We start from the raw sequence: 20,821 nt of genomic DNA, 5'->3' as shown, positions 1-20,821 counted from the left end.
CATATGCCAATTTTCTCGACAATACGAAAATAGTCAATATTGGAATATTTCGCGTAGAATTATTTGCCAATATTTGATAAATCTTCAATTTTTGTCAAGTCGAGTGCCCGCGGCTTCGTACATATGTATGCATCAATATATGTACGTAAATATGTGTATATGCACAATGCTGTGCCAATGAATGTGCGCTGCGCCATGAGTGCGCGCTGGATTTCTTGCGAAGTTTTACTGTTTTATCTTGAGCTGTGGCTGGTGAGCACACATACACACAGCATATACATATGCGCAAATGTATATAAATTCACAAATTTACATTTGCATATGCCATCTTCCTGTGCGCCTGGTAATGAAGCGTTTGCTATAGAGGATTTTGATTCAGTTGGAAGGGATTCAACAAAGTTTTACAGACACCAGACAGACAGACATAACATATGTACATAATTTGGATGATTTGGAGAAATTCAAATATATAGGTCATATTAAAAAGCTACCTAACATTCTTTGCTTCTAATCACCAACAAATTCTTATCGACTGCTGCTAAATTTACATAATTCAGCCCCTCACTGTTAATTTTTGTTGAAAAATCTGTCTATGGTGAATTGTCTTCGCGAGACGAGTACCCCTCGAAAATGAACACTTTCCAGTCATTAAGACTTCTCTATATTTAACGTTCTCTGCGCTTGCCTTTTATAAACGGTCTTGCGAAATGGACGCTTGAATATCAGTAGTGAATAATTCCTCGACGGTATCTTTTTGTTATATCATCATTGACATTTGTCAAGTAGACAATGCACAATTTTACAAGATAGAACAACGCGTTAGAATTTTTGGAACTTACTATGAAAATGGTCGAACTTGAAGAAGCCTTACACAAGCCTCCAAACGATTAGGCCATTCAGTTATTGCAGTACGCACGGTTTCCATGGATATTGACGTCGCTGTTCGAACCAAAAGATTGTTTGAGACTCTCCCCAGATCTGTGAAGCCTTTGACAGACCATGTTCTCCATTCTGAATACAAACTGTAATCCAATGGATTCAGATCTGGACTTCCAGAGAGCTAATCTTATACGGTTATGAACCCAGGAATATTGTTTTTAGCCACTGCTGAGTGGTTTTTGTCTTATGGGTTGGAGCAGAATGTTGCTTGAAGATCCAAAGCTCTCCATTGAAGAGAGTACTGCTCAACTGTTTCACCATGCCTTCTAAGACATGCTCCTCGTACCCTTTTGACCCGGCCTTAATCCCTTTTTCTTAGAAATGCAGAGATGAAACGCCTTTACAAGACTCCCCACTAAACCATTAGGGAGGCTGGATAGTCTTTGGAAGTCTTTAGAAGTTGGAGCATAGATTTTGTCGTTTTGTTTAATAAAAACGTCTTCAACAGTGAAATTTTTCTCATCACACCCAGTTCCTTTACTAAACTCAGGATAGAGCTGGGTTGAATTGAGCGTCTATGCCCTTCCTCTGGCTGTAATTGGCTAAGATATCTTAACCTTCTTCGCACTATAGCGCATTGGAGTCTCCTGAGATTGGTCACAAAAAGACAAGAGTCCGTAGACCAAATCTCTACGATGTGCAGATGACTTCGCAGTCTGCAGTGGCCTGTGAGAATGCCCATGAGCATCCTCAATTTATCCTTGGTATGAGTTTTTTAAACCTCTTTTAGTTGTACCCTCCTAGTAAGGATTTCGCTTGGCGTGGCCCCATAGTTTGGTGTCAGCAAACCTCCCTTAGCCCTAGGTCTTCCAGAAAGGGCTCTTGCCCTCGGTCGCAGCCTCTCTCGCCAATGCGTCCGCTATTTCGTTCCCAGTTATACCCCTGTGTCCTGAGACCCAAATTAGCCGGGTGCAATTGTGCGTTCCTAGTAGATTAAGTTTCTCGATACACTCAAGGACGAGTGAGGATTTGATCTTACAGGACGATAGGGCCATGAGTGCCGCCTGACTGTCACTCAGAAAGGCAATTCGCTCGTTCTTGACATTTCTGTTTAAGTTTATCTCTGCACATAGACAAATGACACACATAGCCGCTTGGAAAACTGCCCATCGGCTAAGAGCGCTTGATTCTGGGGTACTGGGGCCGTAAATTCCAGCGCCTATGCCTTCTGGGGTCTGCGAGCCATCTGTGTACCAGTGCAGAGTACACACCTGGAATTTCTTTTCAAATGCAGGTCTACTCCAGTTCAACTTAGGTGCTCAGTGCAATTCTGAACTCCTTTTCGAATTCGATCACCTTAGTGATATCATCTCTGGGGTAGTTGGGTGAGTGGGAGCTGCGGCTTTAGCACTTCCGCGTTTTTAGATGACATCACTTTTCCTCTCCCGAAGCCTTCCCTGCTAATATTCAGCAGGGTTCGCTTGGGTGATTGTTGAATAACTATATGGAGCGGAGTCAGCTCCAGCATCATCTCCATCGCAGCTGTAGGGCAGGTCCACGCATGCTAAGCACTGAAGCTTAGTTAGCGCTGCCCACACCGTCGAGAGAGCGACTCTCGATGCTTAAGCGACCGCTCCATATGTTACCATTGGTCTTATTATCATGATATACATCCATCTCAGGATTCTTGGGCTAAAGTCCCAAGATTTTCCTACTAGACGTTTGCAGATTATGAGAGCCTTTGTTGCTTTGGACAGGATTGCGCCAGCATGCCTCTTCTAGTTAAGCTTGGCACCCAGCACAAGGTCAAGATACCTATTTAACTTCGCTGACCAAAACAATAGCCATAAATCTATTGTCTATGCTGTTGCCTTTCATTCTAGGTAAGGCTCTTTCCACGGTGAAAGGGAAGATGTCCACCCCAGCACACCATTTTTTTGTCAGGTTTAAAGCTCTTTACAGGATATCGCACCTGCCTCTTGCTATAATTACAATGTCATCCGCGTATTCCTCACACTGGATTCCATTGTTTATCTCAAGTGAAACAGGTCGTCTAGCACTAGGCTCCACAAGAGGGGTGATAAGACTACCCCCTGCGGACAACCCTTACTTGTTTGTATGGCAAGACTAAGTATATATGATGACCACGTTGTTGGTTATTAACATAAAACCCCTGCAGAAAAGTTATGCAACAAGAACAAACTAGAAACGTACCCACTGAAGTCGATTCTATGTTACCGGAACGACCCGAATTTATATCCGGCTAAGACTGTCAATTCAGCAGCATTCCCCATAAAAAGTAAACCACATAACAAATTAAAAATCGTATATACTTACACATGGTAGAAAAAGTCTGCGTTCACCCACTGTTATAAAGTATTAAAATAATTTAACGTGTTTATCTTAAAACTCTCAGTTATTTCTTTTCACTTATTTCAAAGAAAATTATTCGTAGAGGGTATGAACAAAATTTTTTGGAGTTTGAGCTGCGTCGTGTTCAGATAACGGGATTGTAGTACAGTTACTTAAATAGGCTGAGCAGAAAAAGTGTGCGTTCATTTCGAATAGTGACGATTATTTGCATGGCAATTACGTTAAATTTAATTTTAAATCATTCATGTAGTTGACGCGGTTAAGAACAAATCTAAAGAGGGAAAATTGATATTAGAAATACATTTTTTGTTACTATGGACCAAAGGCGAAAAGAAATAGATATTGGTGAAAGGAAAATCATTGTAAGTTTGTGGCAAAATAGTAAGAGCTATCGGGAAATCGCGAAAATTGTTGGGAGGCAATACTCCTCGGTCCAAAGAGTGATAAACAACTTCAAGCAAACGAATTGTTTGGAGTCTAAGCCTCTTTCTGGGCGTCCAAAAAAACTGACGGAAAGAGAAGAACGCAACATAACTATTCTTGTGAAGTCTAATGCACGACTAACAGCAAGCCAAATTTCAAAAGACATAGAAGTAAACTACCAAAAGAAAGTACATCCAGATACAGTAAGAAAAATTCTAAAAAGAATCGGATTTCACGGCAGAGTGGCCCGAAAAAACCCCTTCATATCGCGAGTAAATCGACTTAAGCGGATGGCTTTCGCCAAGGAATACGTAAACAAGCCACCTGAGTTTTGGAATAGTGTGATTTTTTCAGATGAGATCAAGTTTTGCATTTTCGGAATAAAAGGTCGTAAAATTATTTGGAGGAAAAACGCAACGGCACTTGAAAAGCAAAATCTGGTACCTAAGGTAAAGCATGGGGGAGGAGGTGCCATGATATGGGGGTGTATGGCTAGTTCGGGCGTTGGAAATATACGGTTTATTGAGTCGATAATGAACAGACATGATTATCTCGATATTTTAAAAACGAATTTGAGAGAAAGTGCCATCAAACTGGGACTCGGTGAAAGATTTGTTTTCCAACAGGACAACGACCCGAAACACACAGCAGAGATTGTTAGGTTGTGGTTGTTGTATAATGTTCCAAAACAACTTCGTACACCCCCACAATCACCTGACCTTAACCCCATTGAGCACTTATGGGACGTTCTAGAAAAAAAAATACAAGAGCGAACAATAACTAGCAAGGAAATGCTTAAGAACGCGCTTAAAGAGGAATGGGAAGCCATAAGTCCAGAAATAACAGCCAAACTAGTTGGATCAATGAAAATACGCCGTCTAGAAGTCATAAAAAGGCGTGGATATCCAACTAGCTTTTAAGTTTAAAACATTTCTATGATCTGAAGCCTTTTATTTTATTATTATTGAAGTGAACGCAAACTTTTTCCGTTTAGTTTGAATGGCCTTTTTAATTTTATGTGATCTCATTTTAAATTTGATTTTGTTATTGGTAGCGAAATATGTGTGATAGTTACGTTTAAGTGAACTAAATAAAACTCATTAAAAAAAATTTCTGAAATATTTATTGTTTTGAACTTTTTCTAATGCAAAGAATATTTGCATAGGTGAACGCAGACTTTTTCTACTATGTGTATATAATATACATATCATATAATTGGCGCGTACACCCGTTCTGAGTGCTTGGGCGAGATCCTCCCCCTATTTGTGGCGTGCGTCATGATGTTGTTCCACAAATGGAAATCGTATAGAGACGCTTTAATTTTAAATGTGAAAGCGTCGATTTCTAGTTCTATCCATCGATTTAGTGTTTCACAAGACATAAATATACAAAAATGTCCATCACACAACTTCATAAACAAGTAAATTCATTTTGATAATTTTTTTATATTTCTAATATTTAATTTTAATTTTTATATCTTTTTTACATTTAACTTAAATTAATCAGTATAGCATCTGTATATTAAATCGTTTAACTAAAAGAAAAGATTTCTCAACATTGCATTAGTTCGCATATCACAGACAATAGGATCTCGTCATTTAAAGTAAACCAGTTTTGTAGTCATTTTAATCTTAACTTACATACAGCAGATATCCTATTGTTATGCAATACATTTATGTATATTGAAAAAATGTGCATTGCATGAGTATGTATGTAATATCTATGTATGTACAAACTTAAATGTTGAGACGTTCAGAGATGGCCTCAAATTGCTAAGAAATTATTTGAATAGTGAATGACAACGGTGCGTTGAGCAGAGTGGAATTAAGTGAGTGTGACACGTGATTGATGATGATAATGATTTCAAGATCAGTGTTACTGTCATCCAAAGAAGCTCCAAAGTGTTATTGTAATTTTGAAGTGGCTGTAGATGCAATCATACATACATACATAGGTGTATTGACACTTTACAAATTATAAAAATATGTCTTAGTTATGCATGACTTCCAAGACATGAGAGGCCAAAAAATACTCAATTAATCAATAATTGGAGCATGTTTTTAGTTGGAAACTTTTGTACTGAAAAAAAAAGAAAAAGAAAAAACATTTAACCAAGGAAAATTAAAAACGAATATACTTATAGTAATACATTTACAGTAACGGTAGATGAGAAAATTACTTTTTTTTATAATTATTTAAGTATAATATGATTTACTGAATAAGGCTAGTGCTGATAACAGATGTTTATGTTTATTAACTGAAGTTTATCTGGTCACGCCAAATGTTTTTGAGGTACTGATTTTTTTTGAAAAAAAAATTTCAAATTCACATTAATCACTGACAAATACACACAAACATACACTATTAACTAATGTAACCTAAGTGCTACAAGTCAAGTCAGTATTACTTTTCTGTGGGTTTTTTGTCCTTGAACAGATAATCGTTTGCCATCGTATAAGCCAGGCCCAAAGTTAGCGCTCCGACTACGGTACCTTGCGCGGCGACACGTAGCTGCATTAGGAAAACACTTGTGCTCATGGTGCCGCGATTCTTATATTTATAAGCGCCAATTACGCCAGCTGCTACGAATCCAGCCAAACCTGCAATGAAAACACACATGTAAATATAGGTATTTAAGCTATTTATTATATTATAAGAGGAGGGTGGGAAAAAATGTTTAATAAAGTAATACCAAGAGAAAGCGTGAAGAGCTGGAATTGAAATTAAAAAACTCTAGTACCAGTTCTCTAACATCAGTCAAAGTTTGTTTACCCATTATTGAAAAAAATAAATAATAGAATTTAATTTACTGTAGACAAAAATTTTCACTCTGCCGATCACAACCAATTAAAATACAATATGAAAAAAGTTTCAATGCAACGAAAAAGGAAGTAAACAACCAAATATAACGGTATTTTTACGGTAAAACATCGCTAAAATGCTACTGGTGTACGCTGTAAACTTTATTTTGACGCGTAAAATAAGCACTAAATTTAGTTTTTGTTTTAAAACTTTTGTTGTTGTAATTTATTTTTGTTGTTTCTAGTATTAAGTAGAGAATCAAATACTAATTTAAAAAACATGAAATTAAAATATATTTTGTTATAAAAGACTGAAATAAAATCCATATTATAACAAAATGCTTTGTACACTTTATTTTGACGCTCACAGTATCTACATAAATACATACATATGTAATGTATGTATGTACGTTAAAAAATTTGAAATGAGATGTAGGTCAAGATATTGTCATTTCTCAGAACAATTCTATTCAGCCTTTGGTTTCGAGCAAACAATTACAATCTTTTTTCCCAGTCCAACAACAATAATGCATTGGTGCACTCAACTTTTAGTATTTACGGCAACATCAATAGACAATTTATTTTGCATTTTATTTGCTTTATTCATTTTTTTTTAATTAAATACGAGGTAGCTCAACTGAACAAATTTTTAATCTTTGTAATTTTTCCTTCCAACATTTTAATCCGCTGCTCGTAAAACTTGCAAATTTTTACTGATTTGGCGTTCATGTACTTTTTTTGATATTTTTCTCTCTTTGAGAGCGAATTCTCGGAAATTAGCTTACTGGATAATTTTTTACATGAGCAGACCGAATATAAACATAATCAATTGTTTGAGCATGAAAACATATACATACATATAATTAGACACACGTGCCTACAATTCACAAATTATAACATTGGCAGTTGTGCTCAGTACGACTCTATATGTATATACAACTGTTGTCAGCTAATTAGAAACGCTCTCTTTTGATAAACGCTTGATGAGCATAATATTAAACTGTTTAAATTTACTGTTATTTTTTCTCTTAAAATCATTTGCACTGCTTTTGTTACTCTATTTACTAACCAATGCGCCTAGTTTTGTAGTTGAAGTACCGTTGATATTATCCAACGCAGTGCATGGGTTACTTAGTTAAACCAAGAATTCAATCCTCGCTACGTTTCACGGGTAGTGAAGCATTGTGGAGGATCAATCATGGTGTGGGGATGTTTCTGGTGGAATGGTGTTGGCCCAATCCATAGGATTGATGGAATTTTGAATAGGGAGAAATACGTCGATATACTAAAAAATGTAATGTTGCCTGTTATATGGAAGTTTCAACAGGATAATGATCCAAAGCACACGGCAAAGTTGACGAAACAGTTTTTCGACGAAAATTTCATCAATGTTTTGGAATGGCCATCATCCAGTCCGGACTTAAACCCAATAGAGCATCTCTGGGGTGACGTTAAAAAAGCCATGAGTGCCAAAAATATCCCAAATATGGATGTCCTTTTTGCCGAAGTAAAAACGGCATGGCAAGCAATACCTGTGGCGCGCTGTCAGAATCACATTACATCAATGCGCAAACGATGTGAGACAGTGTTGAAGCAAAAGGGTTATGGAACCAAATACTAACATAATCTTTATGTTGATCTGATAATACATTACTGTTTCTAATTAGTTGCCCTATCCAAATCGTGCATTTCACATGCTTTAAAAAAATATATATTTATTTAATAAAGAATTGCGATTAAATTGTTTTCCACTAGTTTTTAAGTTTATCATATGTTTAAATAAAATTGGCAAAAAGTTATGAAAATACGTGTTTAAAAGGAAAATGGAAAATTTATTTTGAAATAAGTGTCGTTTCTAATTAGCTGTCAACAGCTGTATATGACGTGCCTATTTACATATGTATGTACATTAGGGTGGTCCAAGATCCTATGGTAAAAACTCAAGTTGGATGTAAAAGCCAAGGGACCCCCCAATTCTTTTCTATTTGATATAAGAAGTAAAGAGCTAAATTTTCAAGGTCATAAGTCACTTGGAAGGCAGTGCTCAACGCTGTTTAAAAAATGAAAATGGGAGTTTTTTTTACAATTTTTGAAAAAAATGACAAGACATGTTAGAATACAAAAACTTAAATTTATTTGGTTATTTTACATTATAAATCATGTTAAAAATATGTACATTTTATGGTGAAGACCATAATAATTAAAAATGCAAGCTTTTACATTTTTTCTTTAGAAGTGGATGGTTTCTGTAGGCTTTCTAGAACGACCTTCTTCGTTGGTTCAGTCGGAAATTGTTTCCGATTAGCCTCTACAATCTGCAGCAACAGCTGTTTTTCCTCCTCATCATTTGTTATGAGTTTGTTAAAATCTTGAAATAGTTCAACACCTCTTTCTGCGATGTCATTGACCACTTTGATTTTATTTACAGTATTTTTTGCCTCTTTGAATTCTGGCGTCTGTTCCCATTCACTTGGGTGCTTGTTCAAAAAGCTTTGCTTAATATTTAGCTTAGTAAACAACATCATTGTTCTACTATTAGCGAAATCTGCCAATTCACATTCATCACTTAATAAATTGGCATTTCCTCTAATCATCCTGGGCGGTGCAGGGACAGACATCTTATTCACGATGCTCACTTTGTTTTCAAGGCTCACTTTCGTGGAAAAAAGTGATAATCCGACCAGTTCGTCGGATAGATACCACAAATGTTGCTGGAACGCTTTTTTGATGGTTTTGGCTATCTCTCCATCAATCGAGCTATATTTCCTAGCCTCTTTCCAAAACATTAGGTCGTTGAAAGCTGCATTGGCGCTGATTGGAGCCTCAACCCAGTTTTTCACGTACAAAAGTGCTCCGAAACGGACAAATCTGTCCAAGTTTTCTTTCTCCTTGTTTGTGAGATGGTAAACTCCCTGACCTTGGAAAAGGTACAATTTAAATAAGCTTAGCCATCCACCGAGCGTGGTGTATAGGCCCAGGTGCTCTCCAGTGAATTTTTTCTATTGTTTGTCCCAACACCAACAGTGTCAGTTCAATAAGTTCGAGGTAGTCATCTCGAGGCTGGTCTTTCTTACTAAGATGATGTATCAGGGATTCGATGGCACTGTTTTTTAACTCAGCTTCTCCAGGGGAAAAATTTAATGGTGTGTAATCTGATCGATCAACTGCATTCCATGATTCCTTTAACCTTTTAAATATGGGAATTTCAGGAGAGCTTGAAGGTCCCAAACATAATGTAAGTACTTTGCTCAAAATGATTTCCATTATGTGATGGCGACACGGCAACCATAGAAGTTCTTTGTTCAGCGTATTTTCAATGAAAGTGCATGCACCACTCTTGACACCAGTGTTGACGGCTGTTGTGTCAAATCCCATACCAATGATTTTATCATCAAGATTCCATGTTTTAAGAGTTTTAAGTACTGCATCTCCAGTTTTCGAACCTGTTGCACTAGCCAATTTTGGCACCCCCAGTAGTTTCTCATTTCCACCAGCATAGGAAACTAGCACTGGTAGTCTATCTACTTTTTGTGAACCTAAAATGTCGGGCAAGATTTTGCTGTCCCAATGAACAACAACTGGTTCTTTGATGTCTAAGTTTGATTTCATCTCTGTTGAAAAATTCTACCTTGCTGCTTCTCGTTTTCTTTTTATAGAACTTCTTGAAAGCGGCAATGCCGCAGGATCATGGCCAAGTGCGGCGGCAATAGGAATGATAAGCCTTACAGCTTCACGATCGGAAACTTTATTCCTGTCTAAAGCCCCTACCACATTCATGTCAAAAAAGGCGTTAATTACCCGAAAGTATGAGTTTTTTATAGAAATTTATGAAAACTAAACGTTGTTGAGCACTGCCTTCTATATGTTCTAGGGTGCTAAGATTTTGCATAGCTTATTATTTTATTAGATGTAACAAAATGAGAGGGTCCCTAGGTCTCTAAAAAAAACTTGAGTTTTTTGGACCACCCTAATGTACATACATATATATTACGCCATAAACAATGACGAATCAAGTCTACACGCGCCGCTGATAAAGTAGGCTACAGATGACATACCGAACATTTTTTCCGCCACTGTGCAAACTTCAAGCATCAACACAAAATGAGATAGGCCCTTATTATGAGCAACATTCGATCTTCGACTGTAGTCGAAAGTGCTGATCGAACGAATTTTCATTTGGTATTATGGTGCTCATTCGTTGAAGAATAGGACTACTGTGAATTTCGATCGTTCGACGCATTTACAATAGATAATTTTTTCTCAGCTGATACAGGAAATCAAAATAAAAGAAAAACCGATTGTATTGAAATTCTTTGCTAACATTATTTTTAAAAGTTAAAAAAGTATTTTTTGTGAAAATGAGTACAACGGAGTTGTGTTTCGACGATTCATCGGACGATGAAAGATTAGTGGAACTAGCTAGAAGTAGAAAACAGTTGAGGGGCGCATCCAACCCCCTAGAAATGGCTTCCACTGAGTACGTTTAGAATTTTCAAAATGTGTTGACGTACTTAATATTACAGAAATTTCCTTACAGTTTTTTAAAGAACTTTAGATCATCTAAAGAGGCGTTTATGAACCTACTGTCCAGTACAGAAAACCAGTTGCAGCAGTGCACCCGAGCCAAGAGCTCTTCACTATTCTCCAAAAAAAGCAAAACAAATTATTAATGTGTGTGCAGCTTTGCACAACATTTGCTTGTTTTATAATGTTCAACTTCCGGATGAAGAGTTATCCGATGAGACCCTCAACGATGATGCTGAAGATATTGAAGTGGAGCCAAATAACGGAGAAGCAGAAAACATAAGAAATGAAATTCTTAGAATATTATAGAAAAATCTAAAAAGTATTAAGTAGAAACCTTTACGCCACAGTTGCTGTTTTATTTTTGTTATAAACTTTCTTTATTCAATTACTCGTCATTCCAAAAAAATATGTATTTCAGTTCCTCTACGTATTTCAGCCCAAACCTGCCAAGGGAAAATAAAAATGTATTTCTATAAACATCACAAAAAAACCATTATTAACCTTAATCCATTTTGCTGCCGTTCTAACTGGTGGTCCCAAGCAATTCAGCTCCGTTGTAAATTCCTCCCATTTTTTTGCAGCTTGAACTTTGGTGCAAATCCCTTTTGCGAATTGTGGATTCTCTTCCATTAATGAAACTAGCCTTTCTAATTGCTATTTGGTACTCACGACTTTCGACCTGCATAAAATTAACAAAATTAGTATATATTTATTATTTGGTTACTATAAAACCATAAATAATCGCAAACAACTTACATTTTAACAAGTTTACCCCATATACGCAACACAATCGAAAGCAAAATTGCATTCGACTCTAAATTCGGTATTCAACGAAAATTTCGACAGGGCTGCACCGCTCATAATACCAAATTGACATTCGATTTTCGATCTTCGACAACCAGCGAATATCGAAGATCGAATGTAACTCATAATAGGGGCCATAGTTGTTTTTGTTTTTAATGTAATTTTTTTATTTTTGGCGAACATGCCCACCAAGGTGGATTTATTAAGGTGATGGCAACCACCCAGCTGAATTTTCCGCCGTAGATATGATCAACGTCAAAATGATATGATTTGTTTGTATATATTTGTACGCTTACATTTGAGCTATTGGTGCAAGTATAAAATTTATTCACGTATGCCAATTTATTGACTCGCGGTTGTCCTTTAATTCGAATATGCAGGCATCTTCAAAGCAATTTCCCCAGGCCTACAATTTAATAAATTAATCGGAAGTACTAAGTAATTTAAACGCGAAGCTTGAATTGCTTTATTTACGTTTCACAAGCAAATCACCCTGAAAACAAACAGGTGAGTTTTACGTGATGCCCACACCAAAGGTAACAACAAATACATGTATGTTTTTACTTATATGTGGTTGCCCTCACCTGTAATAAATTCGCCTTGATGCCCACAGAGCCACTTCTCTGCTTGGCTCACTTGACAAAAATTTCCATGTGAAAGCAACAAGTTATCGAGCAAGATTCACCACGTATACCTCATGAAACTATTTCACAACAAATGTACTTTTAGGCAGCTTTATTTCAGCGTTGCTTATTTACATCAGTTTTTCATCTACATACAGGTATATACATATATATCCTGCTATTTCCAAGTTTCTACATATATGATATGAATTATGCGCTAAAAATTGACAGCGGAATTTAAAGATGCTTTATATAACAGTTTTGGGTTCTCTCTTTTAGAATATTTAGGTTTTAAGCCAAACGAAGTTTTGCCGAGTCTAGACTGATATTCACATTTACACACATATTTAAATTTAAATATTCTAAATCTGCCAGGCATATGTATCCTTTTACCATTTCATTTAAGTTTTTCTCATTAGTGATTACTTGTACACGGCAACTATGAAAGCGAAAGCACACGCTCAAAATTAATAAAATACATATACATGTATATAGTTGAGAAACATGTGAACGGTAATCATACTGTACGTGAATCTTTGAGCGCCAGCTGTCTATGCGCCAAATAAAAAAAAAAGCCGATATGTAGATAGCTGAATTGGAATTCACCCAGCAACTTGAGACAAATGTTCACGACAATTGGAATAAGTGGCATTAAATAATATACTTAAGAAGATAAAGGTAAATTTACAAATGAAAGTTATGACTGCAATTCATAAGAGCAACACATATGAGCAATTCATCCAAATCATTACATCACCAATTTGGTTTTTTTAATGGAAAGACACATGTATTGAACACATATAACGAATTCGAACGACTATTAAGGAGACTAGATTTTACTGCAAATATAATTTAATAATTGCGACAGTTTGATGTTCTTATTTCCGTTAATGCAAGTCTTTCAAAATGAATCATAGAAAATACAAGACCCTGAGCAAATAAAATAAAAAAGAAACAAACGCTGCGAGCGGAGAGTATATTTACGCTGTTATGTAGGCAAAGAGACTGTTCACGTCTGTTAATTTGAGATTATCTATTTCCTGCTTAGGAGAAGATATCGCACTTTTTACTACATTTGCAATTTTTTTCTCAATCAGAATATCAAATATGCTAAGTACACATTATATTATTTCAAAGTGTAAATTATTGTGTAATTATCACAAAAACTGAAAACGGCTTCTGCACGCGTACGACCCTAAGCATGGCCAAGGTCAAGGTGCAAATGGAATACAAAAAAATTCTTCCCACAGCAATTGGAGCGCGTGCAATTATCGTGTCAAAGTGTTAAGTTTGTTGTCGTGTCAGCAGAGACAAGTTTTTACAATTTATTTGCTTCAAAGATTTGTTTGTTTAAACTATAGTTAGTTATATAAAACTTAAAGGTAGTTTACTAACCAATAACCATGAACGGTGAATCCTTTACTTTTCTTGAAAGTTTTCCGCCCTGACTTTCGTCACTACTATTCTCAAAGTATGATTTTGAACTCATTATTATTTATTTGTTTAGTTAAAATATATCGGGAAATTCACTAAGCACAAATCGACAACTTCACTATTTTTCGATCTTAATGTATGCCGTCATCTACTGTATAACTTTATAGAAATGCACTTTTTTCAATCGTAAAGATTACTTCTAACGATAGTGGTCGATTAATAATTGTATAGATATGAACATAGTACAGATGTGTAAGTGAAATCACTCTCAGCTGGTTGTCAAAAATATCTACAGCTGACATCACCTGATTCAAAGGCGGTCTTTTTGTAACATGGTTGCATAAAAAATAACTAAATTTCATAGAAAATCGTATCAAAAAGTCTAAAAAATGTCGTACAAATTTAGATATTTCTCAATAAAGAAATCATTATTAAAGAAAGAAATATATTCAAAATATTTGTTATTGTAAATTTCTTTATAGTAAGGATATTACAATATTTTGTATTTTTTTCGATATTTTTTTGCGCTTAATGTTACCATAAAAATTCTAATTGAACATTGCAGACCTAGGTGCCTGTCAAAAAATAGGAAGAAGAAGACGGTTTTGAGCGAATATAGTCCCAGTCATATAAATTGGAATGGAAAAAACACAGAATTAGCCCCAATTCTGTTGACTGCAGAGAACGTAGATGAATTTACGTTCTCTGTTGACTGTTTTACAGGAGGAAATGTGTGCAAAATAGTTTTCAGTCTACATTTTTTTTCCTTTTCATACAGGGTTGTACATTTGACGGTGGGAGTTTATTTGGCTATAATTATTACAATAATTTATTTTTTACAATTCATTGTAAAATATGAATATTTTCATCAATCATCAATTTAAATGACTTCCACGGAAAATGCGTCAGGAAAGATCAGCTGCAGAATTGTATGGAAAATAGTAATTAGTTCTGTAAATAAAAGTCGAGTTTTCGAAGAAACCACTCGTCTAAAAGCGCAAGAAATTACGTAATAAGCTAATCAAAAAGTAACGAATAAAAAAAGGAATAAAAAAAAATCGACAATAATGTTTTGAAACAAAAATTATGTATTTATAATGTTGAAGGAAATAAGTTAAGGTCGGTTAATGGTTTCAGTCCTTTCTAAATCAAAAATTTGGAGTCAATTCCAAAAAAACAGGTCAATATCTGGAAGTCTAAAGATAGAAATGGGCGACCCACACTACTAATATTATTCCTGTTTATCATATACATATATATATATATATAATATTATATATATATACATATATATATATATACATAATATATACACGATATAGAACTAATTCTATAAAATTTAAAAAATGTTACGCATTAAAAAGTAATGCAGAGCAGATGACGATACGCTTGCTTGTCCGCACACAATGCAACGAGTTATTGTCGAATTACGAGTTCTCAATATGTCGATCGAAGAAAAGTGTGCAACAACGAAGGGTATGCATCGGGTGTTTTTTGTCTTATATGCTACGATAACGATACGACCCGTGTGCGAAAGCCTTTACTTGTTGTTTTCATTAGCGATTTCGCATCATTTACGATCATTGTATTGATCCATAAGTAAAAACACTCTCAGCTGATTGTCAAAACTGTCTTTTATGTAACATGGTTGCATAAAAAAATGATAAAATTTTTAAGAAAGTCGTATCAAAAAAACTAAAAATATACAAATTTAGATATTTAAAAATTACAACTATATCGGGAAAAACTTAATTGAAATCGTAACTAAATATCATAAAGAAATTGGCCAAAATTGGATATGTGCGTTTCAATACAATAGTGTGGCTTAGATATAACTGTATATAACCCACCATGATATATCCCCACTAAAATTCCAAACTGTATTAACCATTTATGTAACTTCATCCTAGATAGATCATAGATTGGCGCCACTGTCAATTCAGGACGATACAAAAATATTATTTGGTTATTTGCCTCACCCTGTGCCACTTTTGAAATTTACTGGATAAATTTCGCCTCCGCCATCAGCTGTTATTCTAGCTTTGCCAATAATTCTATTTTAAAACAATATTACAGTGAATCAGTGGTGAAATAAGGTCTGTTTTGACAATGGCAAGCATAAGATCGTCCGCCTCTACGACTAATTGGAATCCAAGTTATGACGTTTTATGCAGTGACAGTGAAGATGACGACGATGAAACCAAACCAAACTATAAAGGCCGCGAAGCGCTAATTTTCGTGCTTGACGCTAATCTTTATGAGGAGTATGAACGGTTCGTAGTGGCTTTGGATATTGTGCGCAAAGCTCTAATATCTGGATTACTAGTAAACTCCAAGGACCTTATTGGTATCGTATTTGCCAACACTGCGAAGAATACAGATCCATATGAGGCAAGCAGTTTGGATAATATTGTGGTTCCACCAAATTGTGCTGTATTCCTGCCATTACGGGAGTTATCCAAGTCCATTGTGGAACATTATTTGCGCTTTATGGAAACCGCGGAGCAAGGTTTCGGTGTCGATTATGGCATAGTAGGCAATGGTGGAAACAGCGACTTCTCGGTTATGCTGCGTTTGTGCATAAATCTTTTCGAAAATGCTGGATACAATTTGGTTTCATCCACATTGGTTTATCTAACTGATAGGGCAACACCTCATCCAACAACATCAAATTTATATCAAAGAGCTTTGCAAAAAGCAAAGGATTTGGAGGGAAAAGAAATTGAATTTCAACTGGTGCCTATGGTAGATGAATTTGACTATGAGCCTTTTTATAAAGAATTTTTAACGCTTGTCGAAGGTTGGCCTAATAATTTTCTGAATTGTTATTTTATTAAATATATATTCTTTCAGATGGTGATATTGAAGCATTTGATCCGCGAAATCCCGAGGAGTTGCGCACGTTGTTATCTGATCGTAAATTGCGCCAAAATGTGCTGAGACGTTCACTGGGCCACTTTAAATTGTCGCTGGGTCCGGACTTGTTCATATCAGTGCAATACTATAATTATTTCAGAGCTCGCTTCATGCCGCGAAAAGTACGGCTACTACGTAAAGACAACTCCATTGTGCAGCAGAAGCGCGTAATTATGGTGCGCAAACAGTCTCAAGAAACAATGGATATCGTGGAAGAACATCAAGTTAAACAAAGTGGTGGCTGGTATGAAATTAACTTGGGTGATATGCCAATACGCATTACACCAGAGCAAATCAATCGTGTGCGGAATCTGCATGCGCCAGGCATGATGCTACTCGGTTTTAAATCGATATCGGAAATGCCTGAAAATTGGTACTATAAGCCACAAAACTTCATGTATCCCGATGATAAAGGCATTAGTGGTTCGAAACGTCTATTTCGAGCTCTGTGGGAACGATGTATGGCACGCGAAAAAATTGCTATTTGTTTATTGATGCGCAAACGCAAATCAATTCCTCGATACGTTGCATTGCTACCCGTGGAAGGGGGTGACCCTGAGGGTGACACATCTCGCCCGTTGCTCTCAGGTGATGGTTTCAAAATAATTTACTTACCTTTCGCCAAGCACATACGAAACATTGACTTCACTGATTGGAATACTATGCAGAATGAGGCACCCGAAGAAGGTGTACAAGTGTTCGAGAAAATAGTTGGTAAGTTGCGTACTAAATTCCAATCCAATTTGCTTGTCGACCCTACTGTGGAGGCTTTGCAGTCCAACATACTAGCTCTGGCACTAAATATAAAAACCGATAGTGCTGGTCTTAGTGGAATGCCGGACACAAAGCGACAGGATGAACGCATTGCCAAAATATTGCCGCGCTTAAATGAAATCTTTGGTGAAGATGCAGAAAGCCCAAAAAAACGTGCGGCTTCTGCTAAAACTGGTGGCAATGCAACTAAGGTACCTAAGTTAGATGTGGACAGTTTGAAGCAACTGAATTATGTTGAGCAGCTGGCAAAGAACGATACTCTGAGTAGCTGCACTATTGCACAACTGTGTGATATTCTGAAAACACATTTTGATGTACAGGTTCCATTGCGCTCGAAGAAGCAGGATTTAATTGACCGTGTAAAGGATCTGATAGATTGATTGTTGGCTTACATAGAATGCCTTTGTTAAAACACATTTCCAGTTACCCAAACTTAAAAAGGATATTTTAATTATATTTGTATACATACATATAAGAAAATGAAAACGAATTTGTACCAGCAAAATATGCATATAAATTGTTTGAGGAGTTTTTTATTAAATATGTTTTTATGCTCTCAGTTTTATCAATAATTTAAAGTTTTACTGTCTTATGGTGGGTATTTTGAAACAGCAGCAATTTTAATTTTTAAATCCGTATATAAATATATGCGTTTGTTGCGAATTCATTTTCGGTCAAATTTCCTACACCCGAAAAGCGAATCGCTTTTACAACAAGAACACAAATAATGCAAATATTGTGTGCACACTTCCCTGATTCACAGTGGTGATACACCTATACCTATGCATTCGTATGTGCATTATTTGTTGGCAATGCCCCTTATTTTTCGTTATTTTTGCATTGTTGCATTGCTTACGATGAAAAATTAACAGTTAAGTGCAATTCATTGCGAAAAGGTCAGCGATAAGAAACTTTATAAAAGCAGCAGGAGTAAGTGCACTAACTAGAATGTGGAAAACTATAAGGGAATTTTAAAAATGAGAACGAAAGGGGGAAAATGCATTTAATAAAAAATGATGAATGATGTTGGTCGAAAAAAGCAAAGAAAGGCAGTTTGCACGTGCCATTGGCTGAGTCGACGAAATGCTGGTCAGCACAAAAGCAATATTAAAATAGTAGGAAATGTTATATGCATACATATGTACGTTAGCATGCATGAGTATGCTTGTGTGTAGTCGAATAACTGGTTTCAGGAGCGGCGAATGCAAATACATATATACACTCAGCAGCAAAACTGTGCGTACAAGACAAAGTTAACTTTTCACTCACTGAACAGATAATCCATTCCAAATGTTTCTAACTTAAATTATTGTATTATTTATTTAGTTCATTATTATAATACACATTCTTTTGACGTGATAACGTCTTATAATTCGAAAATGTGTCGTTACCTTGCTCATTAGTGTTACCTTGCTCATTGCCGTTACCTTGCTCATGTGTCGTTACCTTGCTCATTGCCGTTACCTTGAATAAACTGCAAGCGAAAGCGCGGAACGAACGACAAAGCAAACAAAGCAAACGAACGGCAACGTTCGACATCTTGCTCTCTCCTACTTAAGTGAGCGTATATGTGTATGTATATGCGCATATGTACATATATAATATAAATTCACGTATTTGTATTTGCATATGCCTTCTTATTGATTATTATTAATTTGATTTACTTGAAGAATTTAAAATAACACCAAGTTTGTTAATAATACCTGTTGTTTTAATGTTATTATTATTTTTTGACGTGATAACGTCTTATAATTCTATGTAGCCGGCTGCACGCACCAAAAAATGCGTCGTTATCTTGTTCATGCGTCGTTACCTTGCTTGAACAGCATGTTATGTTATATTATGATATGTTATGTTATGTTATGTTATGTTATGTTATGTTATGTTATGTTATGTTATGTTATGTTATGTTATGTTATGTTATGTTATGTTATGTTATGTTATGTTATGTTATGTTATGTTATGTTATGTTATGTTATGTTATGTTATGTTATGTTATGTTATGTTATGTTATGTTATGTTATGTTATGTTATGTTATGTTATGTTATGTTATGTTATGTTATGTTATGTTATGTTATGTTATGTTATGTTATGTTATGTTATGTTATGTTATGTTATGTTATGTTATGTTATGTTATGTTATGTTATGTTATGTTATGTTATGTTATGTTATGTTATGTTATGTTATGTTATGTTATGTTATGTTATGCTATGTTATGTTATGTTATGTTATGTTATGTTATGTTATGTTATGTTATGTTATGTTATGTTATGTTATGTTATGTTATGTTATGTTATGTTATGTTATGTTATGTTATGATATGTTATGTTAAAGTATATTATGTTATGTTAATGTTAACTCATTCTCTATATCCATACAAAATATCTATCAAACAAATAAAATTAAAATTTTGCAACCATTCAATCAGTATTTTCTTATGACGTTATCACGTTAAACTATCGTCAGTAAACCGACTTTACAGACAACCTCTTTTTTTTATAAAGATTTTTACCAAAAACAGAAACATTGTACAAAAACAACAACAAAAATAAAAAATTTTCAAGGATATTGAGCGCAAAAGTCTGCGTACAAATCAAGGCAGGTACAATACTAAGCACTTAGAACTACAATTAGTAAGACGTTGGTTAACCTTTCCTTCCGATAACCTCTAGTGAACGTCTTGGTATAGATTCCACTAGCTTCAACATTTCTTCGGATGTGATTCTTTTCCACTCATCTATCATTAAATTCTTGAGCATTTTTTTGGATGTAACGGTATGCGAAAACTACGCTCTATAGGACTTAAATCAGGTGACTGTGAGCAGTTTTAAGCTGTTTATGGACGTTGTATAACAACAAAGCTTCGTTCGTTCATTGTCTTGTTTAAATAAATAATCGGACCCCAATCCTAATTCATCCACATTTGGCTTCAAATTATCTTTCAAGATACCCAAATACACTTTGTGATCCATAGTTGCCGGTATAAACTCTAAGTGTCCCATTCATTTTGCACACATGCGATCCCAACCCATTACTCCGTCTTCGCCATGTTTCACAATCGCTTTAAAGTTAAAAATTAAGGGCGGTGACTGGTTTTCTCCACATACAAGTGGTCTACCTTTAATGCCAAAAATGCAGAACTTACATCCGTGAAAAGCACCTTATTCCAGAACTCTTTGGGCTTATTTACATATTCTTTGGCAAAGGCGAGTCGCTTTTGTCTATTTACTAGGTATACCACTGGCTTTCTTCGTGCAACACGATT

General features: G+C 35.5%; 2 protein-coding genes across 2 annotated transcripts; one reads left to right on the top strand and one right to left on the bottom strand.

The window, feature by feature from the left end:
• Positions 1-5,134: 5,134 nt before the first annotated feature.
• LOC129253458 (HIG1 domain family member 1A, mitochondrial) lies at positions 5,135-14,098 on the bottom strand. Its single transcript, XM_054891835.1, has 3 exons — positions 13,826-14,098; positions 6,083-6,275; positions 5,135-5,754 (listed from the first exon to the last, which is right to left on the bottom strand). The coding sequence occupies exons 1-3, from the start codon at positions 13,917-13,919 to the stop codon at positions 5,736-5,738; spliced, it is 306 nt and encodes a 101-aa protein (XP_054747810.1). The 5' UTR covers positions 13,920-14,098; the 3' UTR covers positions 5,135-5,735.
• Positions 14,099-15,925: 1,827 nt separating this feature from the next.
• On the top strand, positions 15,926-18,113 carry LOC129252986 (ATP-dependent DNA helicase 2 subunit 1). The gene is made up of 2 exons (XM_054891195.1): positions 15,926-16,664; positions 16,718-18,113. Exons 1-2 carry the CDS (start codon positions 15,974-15,976, stop codon positions 17,932-17,934), a joined length of 1,908 nt encoding a protein of 635 aa, XP_054747170.1. The 5' UTR covers positions 15,926-15,973; the 3' UTR covers positions 17,935-18,113.
• Positions 18,114-20,821: the final 2,708 nt, after the last annotated feature.

The sequence above is a fragment of the Anastrepha obliqua genome, chromosome 1, assembly GCF_027943255.1.
Source record: "Anastrepha obliqua isolate idAnaObli1 chromosome 1, idAnaObli1_1.0, whole genome shotgun sequence".
Taxonomy (NCBI): Eukaryota; Metazoa; Arthropoda; class Insecta; order Diptera; family Tephritidae; genus Anastrepha; species Anastrepha obliqua.
This window is presented reverse-complemented; position numbering and strand designations above follow the sequence as displayed.